This window comes from Schistocerca piceifrons, chromosome 5, assembly GCF_021461385.2.
Source record: "Schistocerca piceifrons isolate TAMUIC-IGC-003096 chromosome 5, iqSchPice1.1, whole genome shotgun sequence".
Classification (NCBI taxonomy): Eukaryota; Metazoa; Arthropoda; class Insecta; order Orthoptera; family Acrididae; genus Schistocerca; species Schistocerca piceifrons.
In genome coordinates this window covers 596,729,754-596,753,981 of record NC_060142.1, presented here as the reverse complement: position 1 = coordinate 596,753,981, position 24,228 = coordinate 596,729,754, and the positions used below count along the sequence as shown (strand labels likewise).

General features: G+C 38.3%; 1 protein-coding gene across 6 annotated transcripts in view; it reads right to left on the bottom strand.

Annotated features, from left to right (window-relative positions):
• Positions 1 to 936: 936 nt before the first annotated feature.
• The window catches only part of LOC124798633 (G1/S-specific cyclin-E), a 176,005-nt gene continuing 152,713 nt past the window's right edge, over positions 937 to 24,228 (bottom strand). For all 6 annotated transcript variants that reach the window (XM_047262118.1, XM_047262115.1, XM_047262114.1 and 3 more), the window contains exons 8-11: positions 19,799 to 19,929; positions 18,412 to 18,691; positions 2,296 to 2,465; positions 937 to 2,162 (exon numbers count right to left, since the gene is read on the bottom strand). In XM_047262118.1, coding sequence (XP_047118074.1) covers positions 2,034 to 2,162; positions 2,296 to 2,465; positions 18,412 to 18,691; positions 19,799 to 19,929 — 710 coding nt within the window. In that variant the 3' untranslated portion in view covers positions 937 to 2,033. The remainder of the gene's footprint in view (positions 2,163 to 2,295; positions 2,466 to 18,411; positions 18,692 to 19,798; positions 19,930 to 24,228) is intronic.

The following is a 24,228-nucleotide window of genomic DNA, read 5'->3' as shown; positions in this document are numbered from 1 at the left end:
GATTGGCTGCCACATTCTCCAGATCTGCACACCTGCAACTTTTTTTGCGGGACTATATTAGAGAAAGTGTATAGCAATAACTGCAAAACCACTGCCGAGATGAGAACAGCCATTCAGGAGGTCATCGACAGCATTGATTTTCAGACACTGCAGTGAGTCATACAGAATTTCACTATTTGTCTGTGCCACATCACCTACGATAGCAGGCATACAGAACAAATCATAATCTACATCCAAATATCTGTAGTTATGTTTACATGTTGAATAAAGTGTGCGCACCCTGTAGTTTGTAACAAATTTAAGATTTTTGTATAGTTTAAATAATTGTCACCCTGTATGTAACCAAATAATGCAACATCAGTATGGAATACTTCAGAGTCCACGAACAACTTTATTGAGAACCGAGACCATGAAGAGAGCAGAGCTACAGTGGGACAAGCCCACCTCCCTCTTGCAGGGCTGGCAGCCTACACCCAAGTTGCATCTTTGCAAAAGCCTAACCAATATCAGGTCATTTCTGGTGTCATGTAAGTCTTCCTCCAACTCAATGATGGACTAGGATTTGGCTCAGCATTCATTTCAACAGAGGGGGTGGGGTGGGGTGGGGTGGGGTGGGGTGGGGTGGGAAGATAGGGAGAGAAGGAGATGGGGGGGGAGAAGGAGATGGGGGGGGGGAGGGGGGGAGAAGGAGATGGGGGGAGGGAGGGAGAGAGAAATAACTGCACAACTGCTTACTGGAGTTGATAGCATTGTAAACAAAGTAGTACAGGCACCACCTCTGCTAGTATCTTACGTGCATCTAAAACTAACATGTTTAAATCTCTCCGCTATCTAATTATCACCACGTGTCAGTAATGAACACAAGGTCTGAAACAGTATGAAAATTTATCATTTCATATGGAAATATATGAAATTTTCACATACAAACACATTAAATTTGGGTCACCTGTACTTTATTTTACATCAACAGCAAATGTACATTTTCACACAATAACTTTCAGACTTAAAATTTAAGAACAAAAATACCAGTAGTTTAACAAAAACTTATCTTATGGCCAAACACCTCAAACTCCAACTGTGCCTGACTATCTTAATTTGGACAAAATCATGATTTCCACTTATTTACACACCCATAACAAGACAATGTCATTCTGTAACACTCTGTTGGCAAATGTTTGAAATCCACACTACCAGAGCATATATTAGTACAGCCTCCAATCAAGACTTTTGGCAGTGAACTGGAAGCAATATGCACTTTCTTTTTTTACAAAGTCAACTATATTTATGACACACAATGCAGTAATGAAAAATGGCAGTATGACTCATGAGTAAAATGATCAGTCTTATTTGATCAACGCAGATGAAAATACTGCTACACTGATAATTTTTTAAAAAATTCTGAATGAATACAGCAATGAAAATAAGCTGTATTCAATAAAAAAAAATGTAGGAGGTGGGGGAGTGGGGAAGGAGCATTCCTAACAAGGAAAAAAGCTCCTTTAACTGGTACACCATTTCATTCTTACGCTAAATAGCGAAGTCTTCAGACTAGAATAGCAAAGCGTAAAGATATATTTAAATGACCAACATGCCTGCTGCTATTAATAATGGAAAGAAATGTTAAAACTTTTAAGGTTTAGACATGAAATCATCACCATGGCTTCTCACCGTCTTAATTCATTGTACTTCAGGATTAATTGATAATTAGTGTTTGTTACATTCAAGTAAACTTCAAAAAAAAAACAACCAAACAATTCATTAACATAAAGCATACCGAACATTATAAAGATGTATAAAATTACATTTCTGAACATATCTCTCATATCCTAAAAGACTGAGTATTCTATAACTTCATACTGTTGTACAAATGAATCGTCTGACAAAGATATAAGTCATCATTCCATAAAATTCGTCAGCCGAGCTACAGTGAGAAACTTTTTCCTGGCCACAGGTAAAATAGAAACACCTCTGATCACAGAATTCTTGCAGCTTCGTAACTTCTTGGACTTCATGTCCTCACAGTTTTAAAAAAACTATGTAAAATTTCCTACGTCTTTTGTATATTTTGAAGTTTTCTTACTGCTAGCCGGAGGCGTCAAAAGGCAAGTAGACACTGGAAGAGCTTCTATATCCATCTGGAGTAAACGCTGCTGGGCGGCCTCCTAAATGTGAAATGCACTCATCAACCAAACATTTCATACCTTCAGATTAACAAACACCTTAGACAAGGAGGAGATGAGAAATACAGAGATGTGCCTGGATACATACTTACAGCACAAATTCAGGAATACTTACAAGCATCTTGACATCAACTGAATGTGTTTGCGTATGATGAGTGTCACCAACAATAACACATGCTGCTGGATCATTCCACATGCCGGACTGTAAAACACCTTCTTCACGGAGGGTTAAGGCAAATGGTGACATCCAATGGACACACCTGTCTATATCTTTCCATTTCATTCCTGGAACAGAATGAATTTCTTCCATTGGTGCACAGAAATAAAAAATGTTTAACATCTATCACCCTGATGAACAGTTTTACACATGCACACACAACAATAATTTTACAGCTTACACTGTACATGGTAAATTTAAATTTATCAGCTTATATCAATAGCATTAAAAATTTTTCAGGATATTACACATGTTCTACATGATGTAAAGACAAAGCCTAACATTTGTGGAAAAAAATGTTATTTTATACTGTTAAAACCTTAGTTCCTGTCTGAAAAATTACTGTGTCCCCATACAAAAAAAATCACAGAATTAAAGCATTTATACAGCAACTACAGTTACAACGGCCACACACACAAATGGCGTACCTGAGCAATTGGGGCAAATACAGCAAGTCAGAGTGGCAATGAGTTTCACAAGTTATGGCATGTAATGCTTTCCCTCCCAGTGTGAGAGTACAGAGCTTACAATAAAACTCAAATTTAAAAAAGGAGACTGTACTAATAAAGATAGTGTAAATCACATGTGATGACCAAGGCAATGCACGACAAATAAGAACTTAGTTTCGGGAAATTTTGAACTGCAGCAGAACCCTATTTTAACAAACCCACTTCCAAGAATAATACAACAAGTGTCAGTAACTCAATTGATTCTTTTAATAAACAAACCGATCTGTTTTCCATTCAAAGTTTGAAACTTCAAACTGGTGATTCAGCGTTCTCAAATAATGCCACCACACCATCGATAGTAGTATGCTTCCTGGGGTTCTCCTGAATTGTTTATTCCATTTTATGCACAATATTCCCTCTTACTCACTGCCTGGACTTCAACCAGACTTGACGCATTGTTGGTCTCAGCTATTTACAGCTAACACCGTAACCTCCACATGTCAGGCACTCAGATCGGTACCAAATGTTGTACGTTAAAGTATCAACCAAAACAATTTAGTTCTTGCTATGTGCAATTGTCCAGCAGAACATGCTTATACGTTACTTTTAATTAACACCAGAACTATGGAGCACAGAAAACCATACCTGTCAGTGATTGTATCATAAATCTCTCATGGGTAATGCGGTCATCATACCCTAGGTCACACACCCAAACCCCACTAATGACAATTTTTCTTTTAACTGTTTACACGTGAAACAGTTTTACAGAAAATTTTTCTGGCATGTAAAAGGACTGATTTTTTGGCTGTTTTTTTGTTTTGTTAGTTCAACATTACATACTTATTATTGATATTATTTTGTTATCCAACTGCTAGTATTAATTTATAGGGTTCAATTTTAATCATACTTGCTAAAAACAAAATCTAGAACCACACTATAAAAACTTGTCCCACACATCATTTTTTATTGTGTGGTTCACATATACACAGGGAAGAGAGAGAGATATTTATATGTGACACATTCAAAAATGATTGTCAATGATAAATACACAATTTTAGTATTGTTACACACATTTATTGCACCAAGTACTTTCATGAGATATTTGAATATTTGCGTGCTGTGCCATTCTAAAACAGGATACATGGTATGTTTGATCATAATTCGTTTCAAATTACAGAAAGTTTTTAGTCAGCTGCTTATCTTAGTGAATATGACACCCCTTATATATCAAAGAGAAGGGATGCCTGCATGAAATTCAGTGATTTCACAGAAGTTGTCAAGAAATCCGGGTCAACAAAATCTTCATTGTTTCTATTTTATTCGCTATAAAATGGTTGTTAGAGTTAGGGTTGTAAGATCTGTTGTCATTTTTAAAATCAAAAGATTAGCTGTTACCAGTCACAATCTCTGTTTACATTATTTTGCGAGGAACATGTTTCATGAGACAATACCCATCTCCAACTGGCTTTATCATAAGATTGGTATGTTAAATGTGAGAACTGCTGTTTGGGAATTTGTAACACTAAGGAAATGTCATCACACCAATAGTGGTGATATATATATTAAAGACACTTTCTACAGGCTAAGGTAAAATCTCTTTTGCATCACCCAACATCCACTGGAGAAGGGTGGACCAGGGTCAGGATTGTGTCGCATGGGGAGGGTGAGAAAGAAAAAGAAGGTGAGAGGCAAGAAGATGGGTTGGGAATGTGTAGCTAGCAGCTTCGAGTGAGGCAGAATGGTGCTGGCTGGATATGCAGGAGGGAAGGATAGCAGGTGCACAGTTTGGGCATGTGACACATGGGTAACAGAGCCAGCAAGGTGCAGTGCTTGAAGATGTGGAGGCTTGGATTGGGAGGGGGTGACAGGAAGAGGAAGGGGAAAACATTAAGTGGTGGGTGTGGGGGGGGGGGGGGGGGGGGGAGAGGTTTAGCAGAGATTGGGGCCAGGAGGGTTCAGAAAGCAAAGACTGTGTTGCATGGGTGACTCCTATCTGTATAGTTCAGAACTCTAGCATATTGTGCTTAGCTGCATGTCGATTCACTAGGTGGTCACCTTTGTTCTTGGCCACAATTGGGTAGTGGCTATTCATTACGGTGAACAGCTAGATGGTTGGATATCACACAGACATCAAAAGCTAAGCAGTGAAGGCAATAGAGTTGGTTGATGACATAGCTTCTTTTACAAGTGATCTTCCAAAGGATTGACACCCTTTCCAATGGGTTGGGAGAAGGAGTGGCATAGGGATGGACCAGGACATTCAGTGGGTGACAATATGACTAAGTGGGGTGAGAAGTGTGTTAGCAGGGTGTATACGTGGACAAGGAAAAAAATCCTGGATTTTTCCCGGAATTCCTAGTTAAAAATACACTTTCTCCCGGGTGACAGTATATTCTCCCTTATCAGTCCTTTGGATGGTTATGGTTTTATACACGGGCGTACAATTTCCTGGCACTTCAGAAAATGAAACTCAGGGGAAAGATACGTTTTGGAAATATCTTTGATGTGCAGCAACATGTACGCTGTGTATTTTCGTATTACGAAAGTATACATTGGAATTCCACCAAACACCGCATGTTACTTTCCGAATCTTTGAAATCAAGATTTCAATGCACTTTTGTAAGCTGTTTGTAGCTCATGTCACGTGCTCTCACCAGCCGATGACAGCGGATACTCAGAGCATAGGACACGCGATGTAGTCAGCCAACAGCAACATCACTTAAGTAGCATGAACACAAACAGGGAAAGTTGATAGTTTAAATTAATATACATAGTGTTACTACAAGAAAAGAAAAGCTTTCACATATAATATTGGTCTCAAGCTCCAAGAGAAGCTGTTGATCTTTTTTGCGCGTGTTACACTTCAAGTAGTCGTCGTCGTCAAGACTGGTTTGATGAGGCTCTCCATGCTACTCTATCCTGTGCAAGCTTGTTCATCTCCCAGTACCTACTGCAACCTACATCCTTCTGAATCTGCTTAGTGTATTCATCTCTTGGTCGCCCTCTACGATTTTTACCCTCCATGCTGCCCTCCAATGCTAAATTGGTGATCCCTTGATGCCTCAGAACATGTCCTACCAACCGATCCCTTCTTCTAGTCAAGTTGTGCCACAAATTTCTCTTCTCTCCAATTCTGTTCAATATTTCCTCATTAGTTAGGTGATCTACCCATCTAATCTTCAGCATTCTTCTGTAGCACCACGTTTTGAAAGCTTCTATTCTTTTCTTGTCCAAACTAGTTATCGTCCATGTTTCACTTCCATACATGGCTACACTCCATACAAATACTTTCAGAAACGACTTCCTGACACTTAAATCTATACTCTATGTTAACAAATTTCTCTTCTTCAGAAACACTTTCCTTGCCATTGCCAGTCTACATTTTATATCCTCTCCACTTCGACCATCATCAGTTATTTTGCTCCACAAATAGAAAAACTCCTTTACTACTTTAAGTGTCTCATTTCCTAATCTAATTCCCTCAGCATCACCCGACTTAATTCGACTACACACTTAAAGATTTATCACACAAATGTGCCAGTAAAATTTTTAATGACATGAATGTCTGATCTTCAGGGTTCAAAATTATTCTAAATGGCTCGTCATCAAAGAGTTCATTTTTAAATGAGAGTCAAACGCTCTGTGATTTAATAAATTCACACTACATTGTTGCACATAGTTCAACTTACATAAAAGGATATTTACTTTTAAAGTAACGCTTTTCAAACCACCATTCGCAATATTTTCACGCGACCTGTTAGACATAGGTTCGTTTCAGCAGTTGCCAGAGAGCGCAGATAACAGGCGACACGCGCTTGGGTGGCTATCACGACGTAGAAAGCCCGTATGTACGTACGTGTAAAACATTGAAAAATCATACATTATGTCATAAAAGAAACAAGACATCAGGGGATACTGCAAGAGCATCGGAATTTCGTGAACCATTTTAAAATGTGCACATTCAAAGTGCATACTCAAAGGGCACATTTGTACGTCCCTACTCCCAATGAAGTAGACCTCGACCTGATATTAAGCTTCTCAGTGTGGTTTTCTGTATGTAAATTTTCTTGGAGCACCAGTAATGTATTATATCATGTTTGGTTCTTTATTATGGCATAATGCCATACGTGTTAGAAAATGAAAACGTGCACTTGAAATGCAGCAAACAGTTGAAACTAGCCAGTATTGTGGACTTAAACATTTCATTTCAAATACATTGACTGCCTCTGCGGAAAAGATTAACAAAACTCAAATTTATTTGGCAAACAGACAAAAATAATTTCATTGTTCCGCAAGGCGATTAATGTTTGACTATCAGAAAAATGAAAATAAAATAAAATCTGAAACTAATGTCCACAGCTCGTGGTCGTGCGGTAGTGTTCTCACTTCCCGCGCCCGGGTTCGATTCCCGGCGGGGTCAGGGATTTTCTCTGCCTCGTGATGACTGGGTGTTGTGTGATGTCCTTAGGTTAGTTAGGTTTAAGTAGTTCTAAGTTCTAGGAGACTGATGACCATAGATGTTAAGTCCCATAATGCTCAAAGCCATTTGAACCATTTTTTTAAACTAATGACATATTTCAGCCTTCCGTAATTATGTGAATGTGTTTTAATTCACTTGAGAGCTCCCGGCCACAGATATTAGTTTTGTTTTCATTTGACATGAGAGTAAACGAAGGGGAAACAGCAAAATCACTAAATGTAAACACGGGTCACATGGAGACTGCCCACTATAACTCAGACTGCTCTGCGCATCAGCCCCGGATCTACAACATTTGAGAACTGGGTCAATACTAAAAAAAAAAAAAAAAAAAAAAAATCGAATTTTCGAAATATGTTCATCTTGTAGCGCACACCTTTCTGAAAAATCTGAAACATAAAACATATGTATTCGAGGAAATGTAAGACATATTATTTGGTCTTAAGTATGCCAAAGTGCAGTGCCACGACTCTCCATATAGCATTTTTCTACCACACGTCCAAACTATATTCAGGAGAGTGGAAATTGAAATGTCCTGTGGTGGCTCTCCTTCTCCCAGTCGGCCCGTTTGACAGCCTGCCCCTCTTTAAAAAAATCTCATAATTAATAGCGGACAGGATTATTTGTTTTGTGTGACATAAAATTAAATATCGGATATATAAAACCAATACTGACAAGAGTTAAGCAAGAAATTACACATTTCTTCAAACCTTAGCTCCTAGAATTTTTTTCTCTCTAACCTTGCTACAGCTTTACATGGCATGCTTTCCTTTCTGCGAAAGAATCTATTACCTCATCAAAGTTCGTCAAACGTTTTGCTACATGAAAAATCGAAATGTCATTATCCAATACTGAAAATGCTGTTAATACAGATAATACCCAAGACTGGTGTGGCTTCTCGGTCTGATTGCGTCTATTTTGTCAGTCTGCTAGATAAAACGAAATAGGCCTTTCTAATATGGCAGCAATTTTGTAACACACCAAATAAACGAGACTGTTTTGGCATAAATGGCCATTTTTATAACATGACAATATAATCAACGAAGTACCAATATCAAATGCCTATTAGGCCTACTACAAGCAAAAAGCTTTGTGTTAGGAAATAGTTTCACATTTCATTCATACGCACCAGCTTCTCAAGCACGAGATTGAAAAGTAGTATTACGAAATTTTTATATAAATTTGGAATCGTCTTATTCTTCCATAATTTGTGTGATGTCCCCGTTTCTTCTCCTTCCTCGTTCTAACGAACAATCTTGTCACCAGTTCTGTAGCTATTGCTGCCACTGTCAAAATTTGTTCGCCGATTAACTTCACTAACCCTGCCAGAATCACAGGTTTAGTTATCCTGCGATTATTTTCCGGTTAGGCGTTATTACGTGTTCGAACGACACGTTTTCCGCATTACTTCCAGAATAGAACTTACGCGGCTGCTAGCCGGGGACTGTACTACTGGTCCTTACTAGTGTAGCGATCTGGCCAAAAGTTTTCTGTCAAAATATCATTTTCTTGGATACACCGAGAAGATAGTACGTAATCTTTCTCACCTTTTATTCCTGTCAGTCGTTTATTTCCATTCTGGTAGTCTGAATATATGGATTTTGCTAGTAATTATAACAATGCCGATCATTCGCAAACCCAAACAACCACATAATCAGACAGCGATTGGCATTCATCCATTCGGCTTTACTCCCTCAGCTCGTATAGCCCTGTCCCCTTTTGTCTGTGGAAAGTTTATTTCTAGATGCGACAAGGATTCTCCTGACAGACACATCACGTACACTATGCATGCATTCATAAGTCAACTAATGATTCATTCAGAAATCAACTTAAAATGTGTTCAAAAATATTCAAAGACTAACAGGGAAGTGTTTCAAAATCATATGAATAATCGACAGAAATGTTCGCTGGGTGCTAAGCGCTTCGTGAAACAAATTTTTTTCCTCAAGAATATGAATTTGGCGCCCCTTTTCCCAGTAGATTGGAGGCAATTTGTTGTTATGAAGCACTGTCTTCCTAAAGCCTTTGACACATTTCCAATTGGCAGACACTTGCATGAGCACTGTGTGTCGTCATCGTCGTATATGGCACATTTCCTTTGCAATTTAAGTTATTTTCGTTTTTTTCTCTCGTTTATGTTTTATTGTTGACGTATTATTCTGCAGTAGTGGGATAAGTAATATCCTTTGTTAGAGTATCAGTTCTTACCAGTCAAAATTACAAAAATCTAACTGAAAACTAAAACAACGAAAAATTCCCGGAATTCTAAAAATATCCCGGGTTTTTCCCAGTTTTCTCCTGGAGGAAAAAATTCCCGTGTTTTTCCCGGATCTCCCAGTTGTCCCGGGTCATCTACACCCTGGTTAGGTACCATGTCTCATTTCCAGGCAAGATCATAGATGACCTGGTGAAGGATATGGTTCAGTTGCTCTTGTCCAGCGTGATACTGGAGGATAGTGGAGGATTTTGGGGGAGGGGGGTTGCACTCCTTTGTAGCTAATTCTTGGTAGGTGACGGGGGGATTTAGGTATGTGTAGGGGGAGGGGATAGTGCTTGTCTGAGGGACGTCATGAGACCTTCAGCATACTGGGCACGAGAACCCATCATTGCAGATACGTCATCCATGGGCACCCAGACACTATGGGAATGACTCTTGGTGTAGGAGGGGCGACAGTTGTCAAAATGCAGGTGGTTGGTGGGCTTAATGTGGACAGAGATGTGGGCGAAGCCTTCAGAAGTGGAGTTCAATATTTAGGAAGGTTGCAATTTGTGTGGAGGAGAAGCAGGTGAAGGTGTTGGGAGGAAAGGTGTTCAGGTGGTGTAGGAATGAGGATATGGCATCTTGGCCCCAAATCCAGATCACTATGATACAATCAATGAACCTGAAACAGACAAGAGGTTTGGGAAGTTTGGAATGTTTCCTCTAAATGACCTATAAAAAGGTGAGCATATAAGGGTCACATGCAGGTGCCCAGGGCTGTGTCAGATTTGTTTACATACGTTCCCCCATAGGAGATGCAGTGTGCAAGTATGGTGTATGAGGAATGATGATGTTGCTTTGGGGTCTCAAGGACATTGAAGGTGGTAGTATTTGATAGTGAGATGGCCATGGGTTTGACGGATGTAACTTTAAACTGACACAGCAAAGAAATACCATTTGGCACCACACCCTTTGCACTGTATACTGGGAATTACTTAGGCCATTCAAATGACTACAGTTCTGTGCCATCCAAACAAGAGACAGCCAAACCAAAAACACCACAGGAGCAAAGATGCAAGCTGGTGCTAGTGCCATAGACACTCACCACTTGCGCGAATTCCACCTGCGGTGCTGAGGATGAAGATATCTACTCTGCCTCTGTCAATTACCGGCCGAGTACAACCCACCAATGACCGGACAACAACAGACAGAAGCCTACTCTGAAGATAGAAGAGCAGCTCGCACCTGCTTGGTCACGGATCATCATTCAGGGCTGACCGACAGGGAACATTATTTAATAAACTCTTAGAAGTGAACAGACAGTTGTAGTTACATTTGCTATGTACTGTGAATTTTACCTACAATTATTTACACTTAGCCACTGAGGGCCTTTTTTGTGTTATATTACAAGCAGTGTTGCAGACTTGTATATTCAATTAGTCGCAAAGGTAAGTAAACTTTGAACTCATTTGTATGATTGTTACTAATTTGTTTGAGTGTTCTAGAACCTCCCTTCTCCTATCCTGTTATCTGAATCTGGAGCATAGCTGTGTAATAGTGGCAGGGAGAAATTGTCTTAGCAGTATACACAGGATGTATACATGGACAAGGAAAAAAAAATCCTGGATTTCTCCCACATTTCCGAGTTAAAAATAAATTTTCTCCCAGATTTCACAGTTAAAAATAAATTTTCTCCCAGGTGAAAACATACTTTTTCCCTATTAACTGACAGTAAATTTTCTCTCAGAACTGTATAACTTACCAGTACTTTGAATGGTTATGGTTTTATACACAGGAATAGAATCCAGGGAAAAAACATGTTTTGGAAAGATCTTTGATGTGCAGCAACATGTACACTGCATATTTTCGTATTACAGAAGTATAAATTCGAATTCCACCAAATACTGCATGTTACTTTCCGAAGCATTGAAATCGAGATCGCAATGCACTTTTGTAAGCCAGTCATAGCTCATGTCACGCGATCTCGCCAGCCGATGATAGCGGGTATTCACAGCTTAGGACACGTGATGCAGTCAGCGAATAGCAACATCACTGTTACGTAGTGCAAACACACAAACAGAAAATTTAATGGTTTAAATTAATATATATAGTGTTGTTACACGAAAAGTAAAGCTTTCACATATAATATGGGTCTTAAGATTAATACGCTGCAAGAGAAGCTAACCTTTCACATATAATGTTGGTCTTTTATGCGCGTATTACAATTTAAGATGTATCGCACAAATGTGCCAGTAAAATTTTTAATAACGACGTAAATGTCTGATCTTCTGGGTTCGAAATTCATCTAAATGGCTCATCATTAAAGAGTTTATTTTTAAATGAGAGTCAAACACACTGTGATTTAAGAAATTCATCATACATTCTTCCACATAGTTCAACTTGCGTAAAAGGAAATTTACTTTAATAGCAACGCTTTTCAAAGCGCCATTCGGAATACTTTCCCACGACCTGTTAGAAATAAGTTTATTTCTGTAGTTGCCAGAGAGCGCCAGATGACGGGTGTCGCTGTGCTCGCACAGCTACGATATCGTAGGAAGCCCGTATGTTCGTACATGTAAAAGATTAAAAGGCCTTACATTATGTCATAAAAGAAACAAGACATCAGGGGATACTCCAAGAGCATTGGAATTCTGTGACCCATACTAAAATGTGCACATTTAAAGTGCGCACCTGTATGTCCAGATTCCCAATGAAGTAGACCACGACCTGATATTAAGCTTTTCAATGTGGTTTTCGGAATGAAAATTTTCTTTGAGTACCAGTACTGTGTTGTCTCATGCTTGGTTCTTTATTATGGCATAATGCCATACATGCTAGAAGTTGAAAATGTGCACTTGAAATGCAGCGAACATTGTGTGGAATTAAACACTTTGTTTCAAATATATTTTCTTCCTTAGCAGAACAGATTAATAAAAGCAAATTTCTTTAGCAAACAGACAAAAATAACTTCATAGTTCTGCAAGGCAATTAATGCTCGACTGTCAGAAAGGTGGGAATAAAATAAAATCTGAAACTAATAACACCTTTTAGCCTTCCGTAATTATGTGAATGTATTTTACTTCACTTGATAGTTCCCGGCCATAGAAATCGGGTTTTGTTTTCATTTGACGTGAGAGCAGTAAACGAAGAAGAAACAGCAGAATCACTAAATGGAAACACGTGTCACATGGAGACTACTCACTTCCCCACTATAACAACTCAGACTGCTCTGCACATCAGCCCTGGATCTACAGTATTTCTGAACTGAGGCAATACTAGATAGTGCTCCACACAATCAGACAGCGGTTGGCATTGATCCATTCGGCCTTACTCCTCTCAGCTCAGCTCTTCTGTCTGTAGGAAAATTTGTTTTTACATGCAACGAGGATTCCCCTGACAGAAATCATGAACACTATGCACACATTCACAAATCAACTTAAGATTCATTCAGAAATCAACTTAGAATGTGTTCAAAAACTGTTTCAAAAGTTATTTGAATAATCTATAGACTAACATGCGCTGGATGCTAGGCGCTTTGTGAAACAAGGTTTTTCCCTCAAGAATATGGATTTGCCCCCCGCCCCCTCCTAGATCTAGGCTTGCTGCGCATGCATGAATCTGGCAGCTTGGGCACTCCAGTAAAATTCTTCCCAGTTTGCTGTGACTGCTTACACGGCCAACAGCCACATTTCTGTAGCCAGAAGCACGAGAAGGAGAAGGTACTACTCAACTGCGCATGCGCATGATCCTGCTCATGACTGCTAAAACAAATCTAATGTAAATAGTTGTGATGTCGTGCTCATCGGAGTGAGGCCTACGAGAAAGACAGGCCACGGCATGTACGTTACAAAGGTAGGCCTGAGCAAGTGAGTGAACTCAGTTCAGAAGACAAACTGCATTTCTAAACCCGTTAACTCGCAGCTGGGCATGTACGTACAAACGAGAATTGTGGCTTCTACTGGAATCCACTATTATGGAGTCTTACTGTTATTAGTCCCACAATCATCTGAAGTCCACAGGTCTGCTTATATTTTGTTACGGCTGTACTGGGGTATAATAAAATTAAAATCATGCCAAAATGATTATCACTTGCGTACGGCACCACTTTTTGCATGAAATTAGGACTGTTAAGCAGAAGAGACTAAATGCTATAACGAAGCCGCTACCATTTATATCGAGCATTGATCTTAAATTAAATTTTGTTGTTGTATTGTTAATCAGTACGGCTTCGTAGAAGCAGATTCCAGTAGAAGATGCAATTATTGTTAGAACAGACACAGCCCACTGCGAGTTAACAGGTCTAGAAACATATTTTTTCTGCTGAGCTGAGGGAGCGATTTCAGGCCTACCTTTGTGACGTGCGCGCTGCGGCCTGTCTTTCTCTTGGGCCTCACATCGGAGGCAATTTTTTGTTATTAAGCATTGCATATTCTTCCTAAATCCTTTAACACATTTTGCTGTTGGCAAACGCTTGTATGAGCAGTTTTGTTGCTGTATATGGCACATTTCCTTTGCAATTTTAGTTTTATTTTTGTTTTTTCTCTTGTTCATGTTTTATTGCTGCAGTATTATTCTGCAGTAGCAGGATACCGTAATATCCTTTGTTACAGTATCAGTTCTTATCAGTCAAAATTACAAAAATTTAACTGAAAACAAGAACAATGAAAAATTCCCAAATTCTAAAAAATTTGCAGGTTTTTCCCAGATTTCCCAGTTGTCCTGGGTCATATACACCCTGTGTACAGCACCAGAAGCCGTTTTGTGAACTCTCAAACTCAGCCTACCGTAACTACAGTGGCAACGCCGACTCCACAGCAATAGCGACGATGCCTTTACAAAACTGGCTACGAGGGTTTACAAAATTACACATAATAAAAAGATTTCAATCATCTTTCTAACATGGTTCAACAGTGTCAGGAGCGGAAACACACCAATAAGTGAAAATTAACTGTAAGAGAATGTGCAGGTAATCGCACTGAAATTTCAGGGTTTGAGAATGAAAGCACCTAAATGTTTTACTTCCCTCACACATTAAGAAATTTTCAGTACCTACTCAGACCAGCTATCAAGATATCTGTAATAACAAGAGGAGAATATGGAGGAAGAAGAGGAAAGGGACCAACAATGTAAAAGGTGCAATCAGTGACAAACTGAAAAATAACCCTATACCTGGTGAAGATGGGATTGCGTCAGAACTTATAAAATTTGGTGGTCAATCTTAATACATGAAATACATGCACTAATAAATAAAATATGGGAAAGCAAAAGCTTGCCAAAGGACTGGAAATTTGGAATAATATTCCTTTGTATAAGAAACAAGAAGAGTCAGCCTGTGGACATTATAAAGGCATTTCTTTGTTGAACACAATCTACAAGATTTTCATGGGGTGTCAAATGAAAGGACAAAAAGTATGAAAATTAAAGGATAAAAAAAGTGCACCGAAAATATCCTCTGAGAATACTCACGTGGTATTGGGCCGAAGAGTGGCACTCCCAACCAGTTGTTTGTTATTAGGTAAATAAAGCAAAACTCTTGTGAATGTGATGTATGCCTTCACTACTTCCTATTTGTTGATTTTAAACAAGTTTTTGATACTGATAAGACCACTGTATAACACCCTTAAAGAATTGGACATTTATCACTAACTAGATGTTAGTTGAGTTACCAATGTAGGACACAAAGCCAAAAGCAAAAGTATACAAAATGACCAAGAGCTTTATTTTTCCAGGTGGAGCGAAACAAAGTATTGGTCTCTCTGCAATTCTTTTTAACTTAGCACTTCATAGTCTGATACAAAGCAATCACAATAATGAAATACAGTCAGGTATATGCTTATGCAGGCGACACTGCAAGAAGTTAAACAGCCTTAAGGAAATTTACAAAATAAGCAGGAGGGGCAAAAAATTGAACTTACTATAAACAAAAAACAAAACAAAATAACACTATTGAACAATTCTAAAGCTGGAAGAACAACACATGACTTCAAAGCCTCTAAAAAATGTTTGAAAAGTATCAGCTGCTTCCAATATCTAAGGATCCCTTTAACCAGAGATAATGAGAATATATTAGGGAATGGTTACTGATCACCAAGGTTTAGATCAAATCCAATTACTGACAGTTTGCTTAAAGGATCTAGAAGTAGTGAATAGTATTGTATATATAGGATTTCTGATCAGTTACACAGGAAAGTGCGAAAGATATAGAAAGAAGAATCCTCCTTGGCAGAGCTGCAATGGTTAAATTCTGCTAGGAACTCGCAGAACCAGGACTATCCAAAAGAATGAAGATGCTCTTGGTGTAATCATTGGTACTCCTTGTGTTCTTGTACAATTGTGAGGCCTGGACCAGGAAAGCTAGTGACATTAACCAAATTGATGCCTTCTAGATTTAGTGTTGGTGGATGATATTACGCACACCAAGGACAGAAAGAAGAACCAATGCTTCCAATTATGAAGAACTTAGCATAACAAGTTTACCTTCCTCTGTCAGTCAACTATACTTCCCAGTCGGGTACAGTTTGAGAGGACAAGGGAATAATTTAGGAAAGTCAATTTGATAGGGCAAAATCAAACAGAGGACCACAAGGAAGAACAGTAAGTAAACGGTTGAATACAGTGAAGATTACCCGCCTGCCTCTTCAAATTTTATTAAGAAGAGCTGAAGATGGCTGTTGATGAAGACTTCTCACCAAACATACAGCAACTTAAGAAATTAATGAAGAAATGAGGTCACAGCAATCAGTAATGAGTGAACTGACTAATGATATTAGAGAATGGACATGACATGCAGTAAATATAATCTATTACGTGAACTTACAGGTACGTAAGAATTATCTGGTTACAATAACATCATAATAGTATGCTATTCCGTTGTACAACTGGTTGTTACATATGAGTCAAAAATGTGGACAATGACAGATGCAGGTGTGAAGGACTTAAGGGCATTTGAAAGAAAAATACTATGAAAAGTTTATGGGCCTCAGAGGCAGATGGTTGGAGAGTAAGGTACAACAATGAAAAACAACGGCTTATACAAGGAAAAGGTTTAATAAATCCCGAAGAATATACTGGGTAGGACATTATGGCAGATCACAGAAGCCTGAAAAGAATAATGAAAGAAGGATTGCATTCTACCAGAAGGGATAGCCAGCTAAGAGCTGGCTGGTTGAATATGTTGGCTCGTCTTACCAAGATGGAGCTCAGAGGATGAAAGAAGTAGGCAGTAGAGATGTATGAAGACAGATTGTTGAAGAAGCCGAGGCCTATCGCGGGCTGTAGTGCCAATGAAGAAGAAATTTATCTATTAGGAAGAACGTATGCCTGAAGCAAGCAGGGAACGACAAAAATTTGATTTTTCTATCAACACTGAGGAAAATGAAAAAACTGAAAATTTAAAAAACAGCTTAGCACTTTAATAATAATGCACAGATGACTGGAAAGAATTAAGTGTAGATGCCAATACCAGAGTAGTGGGGGAAAGATTATTGTTACTAATCATTCCCTCCGTATCCAAAAGTAAAATTATTTCTCAAGGGCTATAACACCACACAAGTTGCCTGTATGTCTGAAAATGGGCATAATTACCTCTACAAAACCTATGCGCATGGTTTTTGTTGCATGAAATGGTAAACACAACGGACTAGTGGTTTTGTAAGTGCTAACTGTGTTATAGCTTCAGTGACACAGCACTGACTACAATTAAGAGGAGAATTCCTACAGTTGGGCAAGAATTTATGTTCTTTGAAACTATTTCTCCACAGTTCAATCAACTGGACCAACAGTTCCTGTCAGTAAATTATCCTGGCAGGAAGCAATAAGCTACTTTTTACAATAAACACAAAAGAAAGGACAAATATAGGAAGTTTCCTTAACATCTGTTGTGTACATACTTTGTCATTAGTTGAATAAAAAGTCCTGATTTGGATGTTGACACCAGTTAGTTACTTTACACATGGCTTAAAAGTGCAGCTTCGTAAGTTCACACCCAGCAGTATTTTAATTTCTTAGGTGACATTCAACTTGCCCAGATAGCTGCACACATTAGCACATCTCTTCTGGGATGCAAGGATGCACATCAGCCCTGGACTGAATCTGCACAGCGAATTAACAAAGAGGTCCAGTGTGTTGGCCAGCCTGGATGTGGTTGTTAGCAGTTTCCCACATCCAACTACATGAACACTGGGCCAGAACTCTCCTCCCATCTCCATTACCCAAGTCACAAACATTCAGAACTGTTCTCACTTTCACGTGGTATATAACACTAGTCACAGACATCTAGGATACCCAAATTCAAGGCAGGACAGGAGGTGGTGGGGTTAAGGGGTGTCGACACTAAAGGCACCTGGCCACCCTCTTTATTCATTAACTAAGAAACTAAAATTTAATAAAAATATCTGAGTCCCAAGAATTCGTTAAAGATGAATTTCATTGTTATTTGACCAAACAAACTATACAGTGACAGGCTTTGCACATGTATTCTTCAAGCTCCCTATTTTTCTAGCCAATGTCAGTGTTCAACACTTAAGTGCAATGTATTTCTGACTTCACAGGCAGAATAGATAGAACATGATTAAAAGTATAAGCTGTAGATACTGCTCATTTTCTATGCAAATCTTATTGACAGATCAAATGGCTGTGCTCACATATAACAAGGAGGAGAGGGAGGACACCTACATTAGCAGAGGAGAGGGTATGTAATTTCAAGTTTTTCTTATTATAAATTTGTGTTTCATGATAATTAGAAACTAGGAAGATACAAATCCAAAGACAGTTTTGAGAAAACCAAACAGCCACAATTTGTCCCCCCAACATACCATTCTTTCTACTCATTCTAGCTTTTTATTAAAAATGTAGAAAATCTTCACAAGGTAATATTTAAAGCAACTTACCAGAAACACGAAGTGCTACTTCCTTGCTTCCTAAATGATACAGGGCAGATGCAGCTATTACACTATATGGAAACCTCAGAGACCCTTCATCCAGCATACAGAAATCTACCAATTTTGCAATTTGCACGAAGGACAGTCCGGAATATCGAGGAAACAAAAATCCATAACATGAATTGTCTGCTTTGTCTATTATACTCTTCTTCATTAGATCACTACATAACTGCAGGTACATATTCAGCCAGTTGTTGGCAGTCACCGGATTAAGGTTCCAATTTAAAGTCTGAAAAACAAGTGAGAGAAATGTGAGGAAAAAATATGGACAAACAACTTCTGAAAATTGTTTTTTCTTTTGAGTTATTTACAAAAGCATGCAAAGGAAACAGCTAGATCCAAACAATTCCATACAGCATTCAGGTGAAATATTTTAAAAGAATAATGTGCATCAGAAGTAAAAAAAAAAAAAATTAACATATGGGTCCCACAACAAATTACAAGAAACAATCACTAAGTCACAGAAGGGACTCCACATGTACTAATTATTTTCTTTCATCCAGTGTGAGAGAGCCACTGAACAAGAGTATGTATTATCAGTGCTCAAGCCATGCACAAATAAAGGTGCCCATTTCCACACAGAAACCTAGGACAGTGGTGGTGTGACATACACTGCCTTCACTTAGATTTTATCTGCCGATTTTTGAGAAAAACATTTCTGAAACACTGAATAATTTTTTTACCAATGTATTCCTTTTTCAGTTTTACCATTAACAACACTGCAGTTCTACATGAAAATACCTCTCTTATCTACTAAGATGTTGAAGCAAGTACTAACCACCATGCTGTAATTTCTTGGAAACAGTGTACTCATACAAGAAATCAACAAGTTTTACTTACTGATACTGGATATCAGCTCTGATCCCAGTGATTTAATGACTATCGCGCAAACATACATAGAACGAACGCTGACAATATATATTTTGTTCCTATATTTTTGACTTACATTAGAATGACCTTTGGCATAACCTGAGGTCAATGTTAGCTTGGAAAAAGAATTAAGTTGCATTTGTGAAGTTAAGTAATGTGGTATCAAGACAGTACCCAGAGTTCTTATTGTGGTAAACATTTTACACATATTTGATTCAGTGACTAATATATGTCCACCATTTTTATGACAATTAAGCAGCACACTGGTTATATATCAGCTTGTTCAATATTTCCCCTTAAAGAATTTATGAAATATCAAAAGTCCACATTACCCTGGGAAAGAGTCTACATATTATTTAACAGTACTTAATGCTCTATTTCTACATCACAAGTACTTCCCCAATATCTTAGCAGGATGTAACACAGCAAACACAAGAAGAAACCTGAACTGTTTTACAGAACATACCTTCAAAATAGCCAGTTCTTTTTCCAGAATCTCTGATTCTGTACAGGCCCCATCAGTGACATATGCGAATTCTGTAAGTTTTGGAGGATATATTTCCTCAACTTTTGCAGCAATAAATAAGCAGGTGATACCTGTAAGAGTACAAAAAGTGCCAATTCCTTTTTTGCATGACAAATAATTAAACTACAGAAAGGTGAAACTTAACCTGGGAATGCATGGGACTTTTTGTCTAATTTGAGATGTTGAGAGCACTGTACATTTTAAAGCCAGATATCAAGAAATGATAATTCCCTAAGATAGTGGGGATAATATTGGAAAACAGACTCAAACAAGCCAGATTCAAATTCGGTATAAGTAAACAAACATGTTACACTAAGACTGCACTACCCTTGTCTCAGAATTTCAATAGCAAAAGCTCAAGTTTATTATATGAAAAATGCGTTGTTTCGTCCACCCACAGATCTTGTCCACACGTCCAAGAAGTTGGAGTTATAGTTTGGGGTCCTTTAAAATCTATGTTTTCGCACCTTCAAGTTCATCTTGTTCTGATCCCAGAAATGGGGAGTCCTATGGATAAATATTCTCTTTATATGGCCATATCCATAACAATTTTACTTGAAGGATCTGCAGCAGGCTTCTCACAGACACTAGCATCACCTGTTTCTCTGTTCCTCATTTGATCCCTTTGTGTGTTTCCTAGGAAACACTGGAGAAAAAGTACAGTGTCCTATGGAGTAGAAATGGGCACAACCAAGAACTTCAAGGAATCTAACACAAGAAATGAGAAGTCTACCCCTCTCCAACTGTTTTAGTAATCCACTCACTTTCATCGCTACATGCACAAAGTTACAATGATGTGTAACTTATTGGCAGTGTATATTTAATGTTCAAAAATTGTGTATTTGTACTGCAGCTTCATCATCAAAATTATGAAGTGTGCCAGAACATAAGGGGATAAAAAATGTCTTGCATTTTAGTTCCTTATAGAAGACTGTAAAGAATACTGTTGTTTTCTAAATATTTCTAGAAAACTAGCATTTTATCAGACTAGAGACCATGAAAATTATGGAGGTGACAATAATATGTTTTCAATACATATCAGCCTTTTCCCAAAGCCATCCTCACACTGTCTGAGGGCAATCTTTCAGCACTTCTGTTCTCATGATATGGAGGTTGGTTATAACTACTGCAAGCCCACCAGAGATACACAGAAATGTACTTCCAAAGATTCATTTGAATTTGCCCATTATTGAAATGTTACACAATACATGTCTGAAATGGTTCTCATTTGCAAAAACACATATCCAGAAATCTGACAGCTGACACTATCATCTGATCCAAGCAGAGAATATGCTCAGCAATGTTACATATTAAAATATAAACCCAAGCTGTACTCTAACCACAACTTCCACTACACGAGTTGCTGACACTATCCAGAAACTACACTGTTCGACACAGCTGACTATTTTGGCACCTGGACAGACAGCAACCCAACCATCATGACATTTCCCAGCAGTTTTATGTGTATTTTCAGGGCACCCACAGAGATTGTTGCCACTTCCTATATAATTAGTCCTTAAACAACTTAATAGTATTACATTCCATCCTGTATTTTCCATTGATTTAAACAACTTTATTATTTTCATCACAACTTGCCTGCAAAATTTTTACCCCAATTCCATTTTCACAACCATTTTCGAAAGTTAATGAGAGCACTTCATTCTACAATTCTATGACTGATTCGGCAAATATATGTTATGTTTTATTACATATTTCAATTCAACAATCAAATTTGTTTAACAAATGAAGAAACTTAACAATCGAGAACTTCTGGATGGTGGTAGTCAAACATTTAACACAAATTCTTGTTGCACTAAGGACGAAGTAATGCAGATGAAGACTTACCAAAATAAGCAACATCAGGGTTGCCACAAGTTTCCCAAGTGAAATTCCCCGATTTCCAGACAAATTTTAGCAATTTTCCCTGACAAATTTTGAGATCTCAAAGATTAGTTAAGATGTAAGTTGACAATCTGGCTTTTTAGCTATGGTACAAGAAACAACAGTGCAAACAAGGAAATATCTAAAAAAGGCTTGCAAGCACATAGCATTTCCTGATGTGAGCAAAAATCTCAAGAACTAACAACATATTTTGTAATGAACTGTTTTTAGATGCAGAAAGCAAGCCAAATGATATACACGTTTCGTTAAGACCACTGATATTTTATTTCAATAAAATGAAACATTTGGTGACAAAAATACGCATTTCCTTGGAGTTGCAAGACAGTTTTAAAATACCTTCACTGATTTCAGAAATAACCTCAGTTAAAAGTAGGCCTCTTGAAAGAAGTGTACTAGGCGAGGAAGAATTGTGTAAACCTACACTGTAGGTGACCACCAATAAAATGTTGGTTTTACTATGTTTGTTATTGCTGGTTATTATTCACTGTGTTACATCTATTATTTCACAGGTTTTGTGTAATTTTTCTTTCAAGAAATATATGAGTATGTAGCGTACAACTGCCAGCTACTGACAATTTCCTTCTTATTATCCCTACTTTCTAACATATAAACTAATTTTGAAGTGCCAAAAAGTACTAGAACAAAGAGAATGCCTGTAAAACACCACACTGTACAATGTACTTGTGGCGAGACAGTCACAATTCGTGAAATCCATCGCCCATTTACGCCACACACAAGCACAGCTGGCCTGCGTGCAGATCAGTGAGACTAGATCTGATGGACAGGGCCTGGATATTAGTGGGAACTGAATGGCTTCAGATCCGCAGGCCTGATCCACTACAGATATCCTCAGAAACAGCCTCCAGTTTTAGCCTGTCACAGAAATCCACTCGTGTGGCCAGCTACTCTCAAGCCACAGACAGCATGTTGATGAAATGAGACCACAGTGATCAATCCATGCAACACATAATTTGTTCAAATACTCTGAGAATCAATAATGATGAAGACAGGCAGCAACTCACCATAAAGATGATGGCTGAACTGCATGGAGAGGCACATACTAAAGACGATCACATTCTCTCGACTAACTTTTCAGCCATAGCTTTTGTCAGAAAACGACAGAGCTCACACGCATACACGCGCGCATTCACATGGTACTCAGAAACAACTTCTGCACACACGACCACCATCTCCAGCCACTGTGTCTACAGTCTGAGAAATCAGAGCCAAATAAAAAATTCCTCATGCCTTCCTGCCTCTGGTCTGCAGCTGCTAGGCTAGCGGCAAGTGGTGACAGCACTGAGTGCAAGTTGAGGGGGGTAATAGGAAGGGAAGAAGCAATAGGAATGAGGGAGTAGGGAAACTGTGCACACACTCAGCTGCACCTAGCCAGTGTTTATGCACAACACCTCAGTAAACAAACCATTTCATCTACTGAAAGAAAAAACTGGAAAAATATAGTTTTTTTTCAAATTTCCCTGATATTTCCCTAACATGTTTGAAATTCCCTGATATTCCCCTATTTCCCCAGTGGCAACCCTGAAAATGAGCAACCAAAATAAAGAATGCTATAAAATGGATGAAAATACAGAAAAAACAAACTAAGTTTATATATATAAATACATGTCATCACTCGCACAGAAATTCCAAATGAAAAAAGAATGAGAAGAAACAGAAAAGTTAAATTGGTGATTAAAATGAGACAGTAAAATACTCAGAATTTAAAAAACATACATTTAGGCCATATAACTGAATAAAAATAATGATCGAAGTCACTTCAATGAAGAGAGAATAAACCAATTTTTAAGTACTTGACAGGATTTTAACCCTCAGATTTCAGCATGCCACAAATATGCTTTAATAGTCTATATTATGCAACCACTCTGCGTACAAATATCAGCTTCACTATATTGATCAAAATGTAGCTAATGTCACTTTACTAGTGATTGTGCCAGCAGTAGGAGTATAAACGTACGTGTCAACAATTTTCTGGTAAAGCAAGAACTAAAAACAGAGAACCGACATCAGTTCCTAAGATCAAGAACACTCTAAGCAACTATATAATTTTTAAAGAAATGTTTACTATCTGACACGGCACGTCCACCTGCAACAAGAATCAGTAATCACATAAGAATTTGGGACCACAAAGGTTAAACGGTGTTGCAGTTATTTAGTCACATGCTACAAATAGATGCCCACTACAGGAGATTCTCAAGTTTTGTACAGATGCATCGAGACATGCCCGACATCTAAGGCACAGTCAACAGCATACCCTCTCAAAGATAACTGGTGTATCTCTTAAAATATCCTGCTATCGCAACAATTTTGCCCACTAGGTCCTCTGGCGATCTAATAGCTGCTTCATACACAAGACCCTTCAGATACCCTCACAGGAAAACACACATTGGAAGCAGACAGGGTCTGCTGAAATGCACAGGGGCTCCATCTTGGTGCAATCTGATGTAGTG